This window comes from Notechis scutatus, chromosome 1 (genome assembly GCF_049901735.1).
Source record: "Notechis scutatus isolate UNSWTSFEM ecotype Mainland chromosome 1, rNotScu1.2, whole genome shotgun sequence".
Lineage (NCBI taxonomy): Eukaryota > Metazoa > Chordata > Lepidosauria > Squamata > Elapidae > Notechis > Notechis scutatus.
The window spans coordinates 186,139,926-186,152,723 of record NC_142009.1 but is presented as its reverse complement, the minus strand read 5'-3'; the positions used below and the strand labels follow the sequence as shown (position 1 = coordinate 186,152,723).

Below are 12,798 nucleotides of genomic sequence, written 5' to 3'. Positions count from 1 at the left end.
ACAAATTCTACCTACTGCTGCTACTTACTTGGTCTCAATTAGAGGTTCGCCACAAGGCTCCCATTTGTCGGTGCCACGCTGGCACTTTTCAACTATGTAGCCTTTGATACGTGAGCCACCATCATATTTAGGAGGATCCCACATAAGGAAAATGGACTTAGATGTTGGATCTCGCCATTTAACATTCTCTGGTGGATCAGGAACCGCTGTAAGAGGGAAAATGTGTTGTCTTATCATTGTGGGTGGAATGTGAATGGAAAGAAACGTTTACTTCCACTACGTAGTATCTGGATTTTTAGTGACCTTCCGTGCTGCTTTTCCCATAATAATTTTTCCACAGTTATTGTTGTGGTAAGTCCTGCGGTCTAACAAACAGCTTTTCCAAGTATGCAGATGGATGTATTAGATAGGAGGAAATTAGAAAGCCTAATGGTGGTACCATCCAGAAAGACTGCATTTGGTTTTCTTTTTCAATGGGTTGGACAACTCACAACATTTAGCCTGAGTAATTATAGGTAGTCCTTGACTTATAACAGTTCACTTAGTGACCATCCAAGGTCGCAACAGCACTGGAAAAAGTGATTTGTGACCATTTTTCAGACCGTTGTCCATGGTCACATGATTTAGATTTGGATGCTTGACAACTGGCTCATATTTATGACTGTTGCAGTGTCCCGAGGTCATGTAATCCCCTTTTCGTGACCTTCTGACAAGCAAAGTCAATGGGGAAGCCAGATTCACTTAATGGCCTTATTACTAATTTAGCAACTGCAATGATTCATTTAACAAATGTGGCAAGAAAAGTCATAAAACGTTGCAAAAACTCACTTAGCAAATTTCTCACTTAGCAGCATGAATTCTGGGCTCAGTTGCGATCAAAAGTTGAGGACTACCTGTATACAGAACATGCAGAAATCCAAAATGATTTAGAACAGCTAATAAAGAAAACTCACTAGCAGGTGCCGTCATGTTAACTGGCTCATCAATGTAAGCAGGCTCTCCTGGTCCACATTTATTGCACGCTAAAACTCTGAATAAGTATTCTTTTCCTTGGGCAAGATCTGGGATAGTAAATTCTTGATCAAGAACCTTGTCAATCACCTGCAAAGACAAGACACTCTTTCGTATCACAGTCCAGGTTATTTGCAAATTAAAAAGCTGGCTTTATTAAAAAATATTTTTCTGTTTAAAACATACTTTAATCCACGTTTTGCGGCTCACTTCACGCTTCTCGATAAGGTAGCCAGTCAAAGGGCTTCCTCCATCATTTTCAGGAGGTTCCCATGTTAGCTGTACTGTGTTCCTAGTTATTTCTCCAACTGTTAGTTCTCTTGGTGCACTTGGGCGAGCTGAAAATATAAATTATATTATAAACCTATAACACAGCTGTATATTTATTTATATATTTACTGAAACTTATATACCACTTCGATCTTTAGTGACTGAGTAGCTTACATGTCAAATACAGCAATCAGATTTAAAACCTAATACAACACAACACACAATAACCTAACAACCAGATACAATGTGACACAGGAACTACATCCCCACAGGAACTAAAATTCACCTCACTCCCAAAGATCCTCTGGAAGAGCCAAGGTTTAATGGCATTTCAAAATCATAGCAGGGATTTATTTGATGATGTTTGAAATGAAATAGTTTGGTGATGGGGCTTACAGAAATAGGCTTTAGCCCTAATTTATCATGCTTTTATTTTCAAAAAAACATCTATCATCCGATACCTATATAATTAAAATTATCTTCAAATATTTGCAGTAGTGCTTAATCCTGAGTATGTGCATATAAAATGGTATCCTGAATATTTATTTAATTACAACATTTTTATATTTTGGAATTTCACAGTGAAAAAGAAAGTAGAAATTAATGTAATTGAGTGTTTTATATATATTGAAAGGTGCTGATTGTTATTCATTTGGTCATTTATTATTCTCAGATTGTTCATTTAATTTACCATAATTTATAATACAAATACATTTACCTGACATTAAAACTGAATGCTTACCAATGACATTAACATCGATTTCTCCCGATACGGATGATACAGGATTGACTAATTTCAGAGTATAAATGCCTTTATCTGGCCGTTCGCTTGGCGTAATAGTCAGTTTTGCAAAGGCAATACTGGTCTCAATTTTCACCCGATTGCCATCTTCTAAAACTTTGCCACCCACTGACCATGTGGCAGTGGGAACTGGGTATCCAGTGATGGGAACACGAATTTTGACTGGCTCTGGAACAATAACTTCAAGTCCATCTTTAAAGCCACTTAAATCCATTGTAGGTCCAACTGAAAAACAAACACAATTTGTGCCAATTAATTTGTGCCAATTTCTATGATGGATTTACTTTTTTATTTATGGTAGCTGTGAAAAGATAGTTGTCATAATTGAAAGTACCGGTACTATTATAAGCTGACACTCTGTTTGATGTAAGACTCTCCCTCTCCCATCTGATACAGTTGGAGTAAAGAAACCTGATAGTAAGACCAGTTCTGTTTAAATAAAAAATTTATAGAAGAATAGAGGTACTATTTTTATGTGCTTAACAAGCAGCGTGAAATAGTAGCTCTCATAACCAAGAACATCCCTTTGAATAAAAACTTAATTATATCTCAGAACTACATGCAAATGTTTATCATGTCCTCCATTTCTACACAGTGATGACACCTGCATGAAACATTTCACAAGATCTTTTGCTCATAGAAAAGTCTACTTCGGGATCTACATTGTGAAAATGTGAAGTAGTTGCAAAGGTTTGGTTACAGCAAGGCCTCCCAAAGCCTTGCTTTGCCAGCTATCACCAGCATTCCTTAAAAAGCTTTAAAATACCCCAACTAAACCTCTGAATGGCTGCAATAGATTTCCTTAAACAGATGATCGGCACATAGCTATTGTTTTGTCATAAGGATGCTTCAGTCGCAAGAACTAGAGCAGGACTGTCAAACTCCTGGCCCATGGGCCAGATGCGTCACGTGCTGGCCACACCCGAGCCCGGTTTAGTGAAGGGGAGAAAGGTCCCAATACGTCACGTGACGCCGCTGTGACAACATGGGTTTGATATCCCTGAACTAGAAGATTGATTTTAGTAATAAGCATATATAACATTTACTTTGAATTGCTGACATGTCAGAGATAAACGAAATCTGCTTACCATGTGGATCATCTGCTGTTAGTGGTCCAATAGCCTCAGCTGGATCTGATACACCAGCAGCATTTTCTGCAGAGACTCTATAATAATACTTAGCCAGAGGTGTCAGTCCAGTCACCTGCCAAGACAGGGGCAATTGTTGTAAATGACATCAACTGAAAACAATCCAATGCTTCATGAACTTCAGAAAGAAGTTACAACTTACGGTATAAGAAAGCTTAGGTGCAAGTTTTACATTGCAGCGAATCCAGTCATCCGTTCCTTCTTCACGCCGCTCTATAATGTAGCCCAAAATTGGACTGCCGCCATCTTTTAGTGGGGGCTCCCATGTCAGTTTCACAGATGACTTAGTTTGCTCAGAATGGTCGAGGTTAATGGGAGGACTTGGTCTTTCTGCAGGACACAGTAATTTGGAAAGTTTAAATATTATTCCTTTCAAGAAGGATGCACAAAATATAAAGATAAAAAGATGAAATTGTGTCCATGGAAATCTTGGACTATTCCTAAAATAGCACAGTAGAACCTGGCCAGAACCTTCTACTGAAATATCCTACAAATCTATTGAATCTTCCTCCATGAACATTGTTAGGAATATAAGTCACCTAACAGCTATTTGGGTTGGAAATATATAAACCAGAATAGACATTTTCATACTGAAAATGCAAAACTGTAATTGGGTGTGGTTTCTCAAACAGCCATAAGATGGAGCCAGAAACCTGGGTTGTCTTAGTCTTACTCTCAGAAGTGAGTGAGTCTCTGTTTCCTTCTGTTGGAGAGTTTTGCTGTTCCTTCTACTTGACTGTTATTCATGGATTTGATGTAAGCCTGATACTGAACTGTTTATGATACTGGACTTTGTTATTGGATTATTCCCTGGATTGAAAACTGACTGATTTACCTGTGAATGACTTTGGACTGCTTGTTTTGACTTAAACCTTTCTGGAAGTAAAAACCTACATTTACTGTACAGTGTATCTGTGTGCTGTGTGTGTATTATTCAACTTCTCTCAAATACGTCTCCCTGTATGTGCTCATTCTCCTAACGGGGAGAATCAACAAACATTGAAAATACTTGAAAGAAATTGGCCACCTGTTTTGAATATGATATTCTCTCTTTTTGTCACAGCTAATGATTTCTTAAATCGTAAAGACTGACCCTATTTTCTCATATTTTCCCTTAATTCTCCTCAAATCTTTTCTATGCTCAAATTTATAAATAAATAAAAATATCCCTGAGAGATAATGAAAAACTGCTCTCTTGTTGTCAACATACTAACCAATTGGATCTGTTATCTTCACTGCATGTGTGGATGCACTGGGTTTGCCAACTCCAACTTGGTTTTGTGCTCTGACCCTGAAAAAGTATTCTTTGTTCTCCACCACATCAGTCAATGTGGCAGATAATTCATGGGCTGGCGTAGTCATGGCTGGCTCCCACTTAATTGATCCTCTGTCACGCAGCTCAATCACATAGCCTGTAATTGGGGATCCTCCATCATATTCTGGAGGCTCCCAGGTAAGAGTTGCGCTGGACCTGTTCACATCAGCGACCTGTACATTGAGAGGTGGACCTGGCACCTCTACAAAGTGGAGAAAAAAAAAATACAAACTTGTGTTACTTCTACTCTAAGATATTGAAATAGCCTTAATCTTCTCAAGTATCTGGAACTATTTTCTTACCAAATCTACTCTTTGCTTCAACGGGTTTATCTGTTACCACAGGTTCACCAGTGCCGACTCTGTTTTTTGCACTCACACGGAAGAGGTACTCCACGCCACCTTTTTGAAGGCCAGTTACTGTGTATTCACAACTATCAGCACGATCAGTTGCCAAAATCCAGGTCTTGCGTTTGATGTCACGCCTTTCCACCACATAACCTGTAATCTTACTACCACCATCGCTTTCTGGTTCTTCCCATGCAAGGCTGACTTCACCATCAAATGTTTCTGTGACTTCCAAGTTCCTCACTGGGCCAGGGACATCTTAGAGGGAAAGGAAGCACGATGCATTTAACGGAATGGCAAATCTTGAGTTTGACATAAGTTTTATAGCTGAATGAGTTGCATGACTATTTATTTATTTTAATTCCAGTTTTAGCCATCAAATCAAATCTCTTTATTATGAACTTTAATCAGCCTTTGCTTTTAACTATTAAATTCATGCTTTCTGTATTAAAAATATAGGTACCATTGTTAAACTACTGTTATCAGGAAAAACTTACTAAAAGTAAAGTTTTTGGAAGTTAAGAACTTACTGATTACTTGAACATTAATGCGAGCTTCTGCTTTTCCATGTTTATTTTTCAGTATAACTTTGTAACTTCCCTTGTGTGATGGCTTGGCTGAAGGAATTCTGAAAGAAGTACTGTCAGCTGTAGTATCAACCGTCTGAGTGGGTAAGGCTTCATCTTCGTGTAACCACTCAGCCTCTGCTCGTGGATAAGCATCGTATGGAACAACCATGGTTAATGGCTGGCCAACATCTACCACAAGATCTTGATCGCCTGTCTTTATTCTTGGAGCAGCTAAGGGAAATAATAAAAATTTGAATTTGAAAATATGTTACAGAAATGATGCATTCAACTGAGTTTGATAAGGAAAAGCAAAGTGAACCTTGAACTCTTAAAATAATTCATTGTATTAGGTAAGCCAAATTGTAACTGCCAGTTTTGTGGTATTGGGTGCCTCTTGAAATGCAAAACAATGGCATCTTGTTATCACCTTTATAATTCAGAGAATTTCTCTAAGATGGGTAAAGTTTTCTGATTGCCTGAATGTAGAGATTACAGTGCATAAAAACTGAATTTATATATTGTATATAAAATCTCAAAATGTAATGTAAAATTTTCACACAGTGATGTTCAAAATAACTGATAAAGCCTCCGTATAGAACAAATAAGTGCTAGATATTAAAGAAATAGCAGTGACGTATGAAATTAAGACATAATAGAATTGCATAGCACTACACACAAGAAAGATGTGTGTACTTTTTGTGGGAGTTTTTCATTCCCATTGAAACTACTGTAAGAATTCTGGAATTAACATTCAGGAGAATTGAAAGGTGTTTTTTTTTTTAAATCTATAAATGTTCTTTCTTGCTGTGATAAATCAATTTGAAGGACTTACCTGCTAATTCTAGCTTAGCTCGAGCTTCTTTATCTTTGGCAATAAATCTATATTCTCCTTGGTCACGGGGCCTTATTTCACAGACCTGAAGCCTGTGGATCTTCCCTTCACTCATCATCTGATGTTTGTCACCTTGGACTATAATCATGTTGTTTCTCAGCCATTTGACCTCCACTTTATCTTTATTCAGTTCAGCAGAAAAGATGACATCGGTACCAGGAGCTTCATAAGCATCTTGTGGTGGGCGGATGATCTCAACAGGAATTTCTGATAGAAATATCCGTAAACAAGTGTTTTATCATTCCGCCTTTTAACTTTTTTTAAAAAAAGTACTGAGACTTGGGAAGGAACATAAATCAAAGCTGCAAACGTACCTTCAACGAAGAGTCTTGCTCTGGATTTCCGGTCATCCACTCCGCAGGAATATTCACATTCATCTTCTAGTCTGCAATCTTTTATAATTAATCTGTGTAGATTTCCATCCTTTTCAAACTGATACCTTTAGATCAGATGGGGGGGGGGGGAGGGGAAGAAACCAGGATTATGCATTCTGCTGAGAAACAAGAGCAGAAACAGCAACAACTGAACTAGCACTTACTTTTTGCCTTCTTTTATTTCACGCCCATTTCTGTACCACTTCACTGCTGCTTTCTCTTTGGAAAGCTGGCAACTAAAGACAGCATCATCAAATTCAGTAACTGTTTGGTCCTGCAAATGTTCGATGAAATCGGCAGGTGCTTCTGTGATGATAAGCTCCGCCACAGATTTATCTTGGCCAGCAGTGACAGTGTACTCCCCTTCATCTATAAACCCGCAATCTTTAATAATAAGGGAATGCTTGTATCTGTCCACTTTGTATAAGATGCGGCGGTCAAAAGTGACTTCTTCGCCATTCTTCGTCCATGGAAGTTTTACATTGAGACGGTTAACTTTGCACCAGAAGGTGACAGATTTCTTTTCCATGGTTTCAATGTCTTGAAGAGGTTCAACAATTCTGAGATCCTCCTCTGTGGGGAGAGATTAATTAAATGCAATGATTTTAAGCTCTTATCTAAAGTTGGGAAGAACTGATATCCTGGATCATTTGCTAGTGTAGAGCACTTACCAAGTACAGTTAAATTAGCAGCTGACTTGACGTGTTCTCCTCGCAGATTTGTTAGTGTTACTGTGTAAACTGCCTGATCATTCAGATGAGCATCTCTGATCCTTAGAGAATACAGTAAATCCTTATGGACCATGATGTATTTTGCACTGTCAAATATCGGTTCGTTATTTTTGTACCATTTAGCTTTGGCACCTTCTGTATTAACTTCACAGTTGAAGACAAGCTCTTCTCCTTCCTTAACAGTTTGATCTTTTAGTGGAATAACAATCTTGAGTTTTTCTGTAAACGGAATTAGCGCATCATTTGTAAGCTGCACACTGAACCGTGCAATAATAGCAATAGCACTTACATTTATATACCGCTTTACAGTGCTTTACAGCCCTCTCTAAGTGGTTTACAGTGTCAGCATATTGCTCCAACAAACTGGGTCCTCATTTTACCCACCTCAGAAGGATGGAAGGCTGAGTCAACCTTGAGCCTTGTGAGATTTGAACTGCTAAATTGCAGTCAGCTGGCAGTCAGCAGAAGTAGCCTGCAGTACTGCACTCTAACCACTGTGCCACCGTGGCTCATAATAGCATGCATAGTAGACGTGCAGAGGAAAAAGAAACTTACCAATCACTTTCAACTGTGCTTTTGCTTTGACATCTCCAAGCATGACAACATAACGTCCTTCATCATCCAAGATAGATTCTTTGATGACCAAGACTCTCTTTTTGCCATCAGAAAATATATCATATCTGTCACCTGCTTCAAGAACAGTATCGCCTCTGAGCCACTGCACATCAACGCCATCTTTAGACACTGAGCAGGAAAATTCTGCTTTTTGTCCTTCAATGACTTCAAGGTTTTGAGGTTTAGTTATAAACTCTGCTGAAAGCTCTGTAAAAGACATTATGAATTATGATTTAGCTGTTAGTGAAAAGAAGACAGATTACTCAGTTTAACTGAAATGTAGTTGTTTTATTCAGCAGATGATGCTGTGATACTATGAGTTTCCAGCCTTTTGATAGCCATATTTGGAAATTTGAAATAATGTTGATGGTTTCTACTCTCACAAATTGATTGTTGGTTTTCTAATCTAAGGCACTAATTTACAAGCAGGATTCATTCTATTATCTAAGCTTGCTTTTTTCCCCTCTTGGCATCTGCTAAGCAGGGGGTTGGACTAGAAGACCTCCAAGGCCCATTCCAACTCTGTTATTTTATTTTATCTCTGCCCACCTCCCAAATACCAGATGAATGCAGCCACTAGCTTTTTTAAAAAAATACTATTTTTGAAGAAGTTTATGGGCCCAGAGAACTTATTGGAATTTAAAAAAAAAAGATGCATCTTTTGCAGAATGTCAGCTTTCCATTTTTAAATTAGAAAGATGTTCCTGGGTGCCATTCCAGGAATTGTGGTCTAACACAACTAGAGATTGCTTTGGAATAGACTTGAAACTTATTATGCTTAAGCAGCAAATAAGCCTAGCATTTCACTGCCTACTTAACCACCCTCTGGTTCTGAAAGATTTCAAAGCAAGCATCTCACCATTGACTTTGAGTTTGCCTGTTGTTTGAGCATTTGGAAGCTTGCAACTGTAGGGTCCTGCATCATCCAGGCAAGCATTGTGAATGATCAGAATTCTCTTTCGGCCGTCAACTTTTTGTTCAACTCTGCCACCCTCTGGCAACTCCTGGTCCCCTTTGAACCATGTTACTTCTGCACCAGGTTTGGAGACTTCACAAATAAATTTGATGGTGTCTGTTTCATTAACTTCCACATTGGGCAGGTTTTTAGTAAAGACAGCTTCCTCCTCTGCATAAAGGAACCATAGTTTTATTTCATGACAACTGCAATTTGCATAAAATAAAATTAAAAAGGGGGGTGGGATTCAGTTTTACCTATCACTGTAAGCATGCCTGAAGTTCTGGCTGCTTTTGCTTCACAAGCATATTCTGCTTCATCATCAAGTAAACATTTGTTGATGACAAGTATTCTCTGGGCACCTTTCGCAATGATGTCATACTTCTTGCCTTTTTTAATTTCAATTCCATCCCTAAACCACTGTGCCTGTATTAACATTGTTGACAAAATATGAAATTGAGTCAAAGACAATAATAGGTATGATTAAGCTTTCAAAATGTTAGTAAAGAAACGAAATCTCTATTTAATGATGATATTGAATCAACATAGTTTGATTTGATAGTTTGAAGTGGATAGTTTGAACCAAACATCCCAATCTTACTTTGTAGGTCTGTTTACCCAGCTAGAATAGCTTTTTCTTTTTTTTGCTATTGCGTCTCTTTTTTTTGCTATTGCGTCGCTTTTTAAGAACTGCTAATATAAAAGGGTGCTGTGCCCAGAATTTCAACTCCTGGATGAACAAGTGGAAGATTACATCCCCAGAGCTTTATTTCTAAAAAAAACCCCTGGCCACGTGATCAGTCAAAATTTGTGTGGAAGAAAATTCTCACAAATGCAGCCGATTGGGAGTTTTGAAGTGTGAATGGCTTTAGCTATTTTGATGGGATTATTGGCTTGGACACAGAGAACCTCTAAAGTATATACAGATGCAAAGAAGGATTTTGAGTTTTGCCATCAATTGACAGCCTATAATAGTTATGTGGTATTTTCTACATGATGTAAGACTTCCACTAATAAAGATATATAAATCTTTTATTACTTAACTGAATCCAGCATATAAACAGAGTGTCGGGCTCCGAGTTTCCTATGGAGCCCATCAGCTCCAAACACACCTCGCAGCAAGTCAGCTGGCAGTGGAGAATATCACCTTAGCTCTGCTGACTTGTATTGCTGCTTGCGTGCTAGCCGATGGTGTTGAAGGTTGCTTTAGAATGACTCAGCAGAGCTGTGAGCTGCAGGATGGATTCTGAAACAACCGCGGGGTTGGAAATGGCTTTTTTCATGTATTGATGAGGTGCATATTGTTAGAGGAGGTTGGGCGGGTGGGATTCTACCAGTTCGCACCTATTCGCTAGAACCAGTTGTTAACATTCTAAGCAATTTGGAGAATCAGTTGTTAACATTCTAAGCAGCTTGGAGAACTGGTTGTTAGAAGAAATTACTGGCCTAATCCTGTAAGGAAGACAGGAAGGAAACATTCTGGTGTTGCTTACAGAAACTGCCTCTCCGTTAACCCTTATTACATTCTTAGCAGGACTAGACTTCCTGTCTCTGGAACTTCTTTGGTTTCCCCTGCTTTGCTGGTACTTTGCTGGTGTGGAGTGACCATTCAAAGTTACAATGGCACTGAAAAAAGTGACTTATGACAGTTTTTCACACTTACAACTGTTGCAGCTTCCCCACAGTCATGAGGCCAGGCGAGGAGATGGTGCCTCGATGTGAGTGATATTGAGTTGGCTACACCCAGCCAATAACATGACCACCAAGCCATGCCCACCCAGTCACATGACCATCAAGCCACGCCCACCACCTAAGCCACGCCCACAGAACCAGTTAAAATTTTGAATCCCACCCCTGGGGTTGGGGCACATAGAGGTGGTAATTAAGCACTGAGTTAAGACATGGTGAAGGTAGCACCAGGTGGGCATCAGTTAGTGAAGGTCGGAATAGGTTAGGGATGTAGACATGTTATAGGTTAATAGCATTTAGAGATAATAAGTTAGGCGTGGCCAGAACTAGAACTGCTTATAGGCCTGGGTGTGATAATGATAATAAAAGGAAAGAGAGAAAACTCAAACCCAACGCTAACCTTGCCTGGCTTTTAGCCATTCTTGCCTGATTAGAGTATTTGTTATTTCTGATATATTGAATAAACCATCCCTGTCCTAAAGAGGAGCTGAAGTTTGGATTCATTTAAAGACAAATCTTCAATACTCAAGGACTGGCTGAGACAGAGTACATTTTTATACATATTTCATTTGCATATTTTAAAAATGGCAACTATTATTTTACACCAATAATAGTTACAATTTTTAAAATATGCTAATGAAATATATATAAAATGTATTCTGTCTATATACAGGATTCAGTTAGAGAATAAAAGATCTATATATCTTTTTATCTTTGTTATTAGCAAGGAGAATGACAGAGAGGGGGAGGAAAAACAGTTACAGGAATCTGGTAGATAATGACTGCCTACAGTCAAAGCCTAACGAAAAATGTTTAGTTTATGCAAGTATTTAGCATAAGCATAATGGCTATAATCTAACTCTTTGATGGAAACAGGTTGAATTCTGATAAGTGATAGGATTTTCTATATAAAATGTATTCAAAAGTTCAGGTATTAGATTTACTAAATATCACAGACCTTAACAGATGGCCGGGAAATTTCGCATTCAAACCGAGCTGCTTCCTTTTCCTTAACTTCAAGGTCAGTAAGAGGTTTAAGGAACTCAACACGAAGGGCTGGAAGAGAAAATGTATATATTTCAATTAAGTACAGAACTATATAAAAATGAATCTTTATAACCAAGCCTGCTCTGCATTGACTTTTATAGAAGAGTAAAATCAAACAAAATGGAAGTTATCGAAGGACATATTAAAATGTAGGATAAACTCTGCATGCTCTTTGGGTAGATGATTTTGTTTCATCAGACTATCAGATACAAATCTCCAATATTACTCTATAGATTATCAATAATAATAAGATGGACACACCCACTTTGGGGGGATATACCCTGTTTCTCCAACAATACGGCCTCCCCCAATAGGAAGTCCCAGCATGTTTTATAGGCATGAAATGAAATTAAGCCCCTCCCCCCAAATTAAGGCCTATATTAAAACATGCGAAATGGGGGGGAATGGTGGGGGGGGGGCTTGCCATTAGGAAGTACTTTTGTTGCACACCCGGATATGGTGCTGCCTGCGTTGACCCCAATACGAAGTGCCCCACCAACGCCGAGGTCAACATCCAAGCCGTCGCCGCCTGCCCACATGAAGATGCAAGAGGGGGAATTAAGTCACCTCCGAAAAGACGGCCTAGCCATTTTTTCGGGGCTCAAAAAAAAAAAAAGACCCGGCCTTATTATATGAGAAACACGGTAGTATAATTAAGCCTTTGAATGAAGTTGCAGTGAATACTTGCCCTGCAAGAACAAGTCATTGAATACTAAATGGTCCTGATCCTTCTGTACTTTAGGAAGGCCTTGAAGACAGAGCTCTGTTCTTGTGCTTGAGGGGGGGGGTGTCTGGTAATGGTGGGAAGCTCTTACAATGGCCATCCTGAGTTTGTTACAATAATGGGTTTTGCCACTGATCATGAAGGGATTTTTTGTTTGAATATGCTAACTGATACTTTCATATGCTTTCATACGCTGATACTTTTCATATATCTGTTTTCAACTAGTTTTAATAGGTTGATTGTTTTAAACTGTTGTGAGCTGTCCAGAGTCACTTAGGTGAGTTGAGTGGCAATACAAATTGAATTAAT

The 12,798-nt window shown here is 38.6% G+C and overlaps 1 protein-coding gene across 1 annotated transcript in view; it reads right to left on the bottom strand.

The window, feature by feature from the left end:
• TTN (titin) overlaps positions 1-12,798 on the bottom strand; it is a 311,277-nt gene that overhangs the window by 100,083 nt on the left and 198,396 nt on the right. Inside the window, exons 210-226 of the mRNA XM_087950422.1 lie at positions 11,677-11,774; positions 9,287-9,455; positions 8,934-9,200; positions 8,015-8,281; positions 7,400-7,678; positions 6,893-7,301; positions 6,669-6,793; positions 6,295-6,561; positions 5,424-5,693; positions 4,849-5,151; positions 4,446-4,748; positions 3,374-3,561; positions 3,172-3,286; positions 2,024-2,308; positions 1,198-1,349; positions 954-1,101; positions 29-206 (exon numbers count right to left, since the gene is read on the bottom strand). Of these exons, the coding sequence (XP_087806548.1) occupies positions 29-206; positions 954-1,101; positions 1,198-1,349; positions 2,024-2,308; positions 3,172-3,286; positions 3,374-3,561; positions 4,446-4,748; positions 4,849-5,151; positions 5,424-5,693; positions 6,295-6,561; positions 6,669-6,793; positions 6,893-7,301; positions 7,400-7,678; positions 8,015-8,281; positions 8,934-9,200; positions 9,287-9,455; positions 11,677-11,774 (3,823 nt within the window). The remainder of the gene's footprint in view (positions 1-28; positions 207-953; positions 1,102-1,197; positions 1,350-2,023; positions 2,309-3,171; positions 3,287-3,373; positions 3,562-4,445; positions 4,749-4,848; positions 5,152-5,423; positions 5,694-6,294; positions 6,562-6,668; positions 6,794-6,892; positions 7,302-7,399; positions 7,679-8,014; positions 8,282-8,933; positions 9,201-9,286; positions 9,456-11,676; positions 11,775-12,798) is intronic.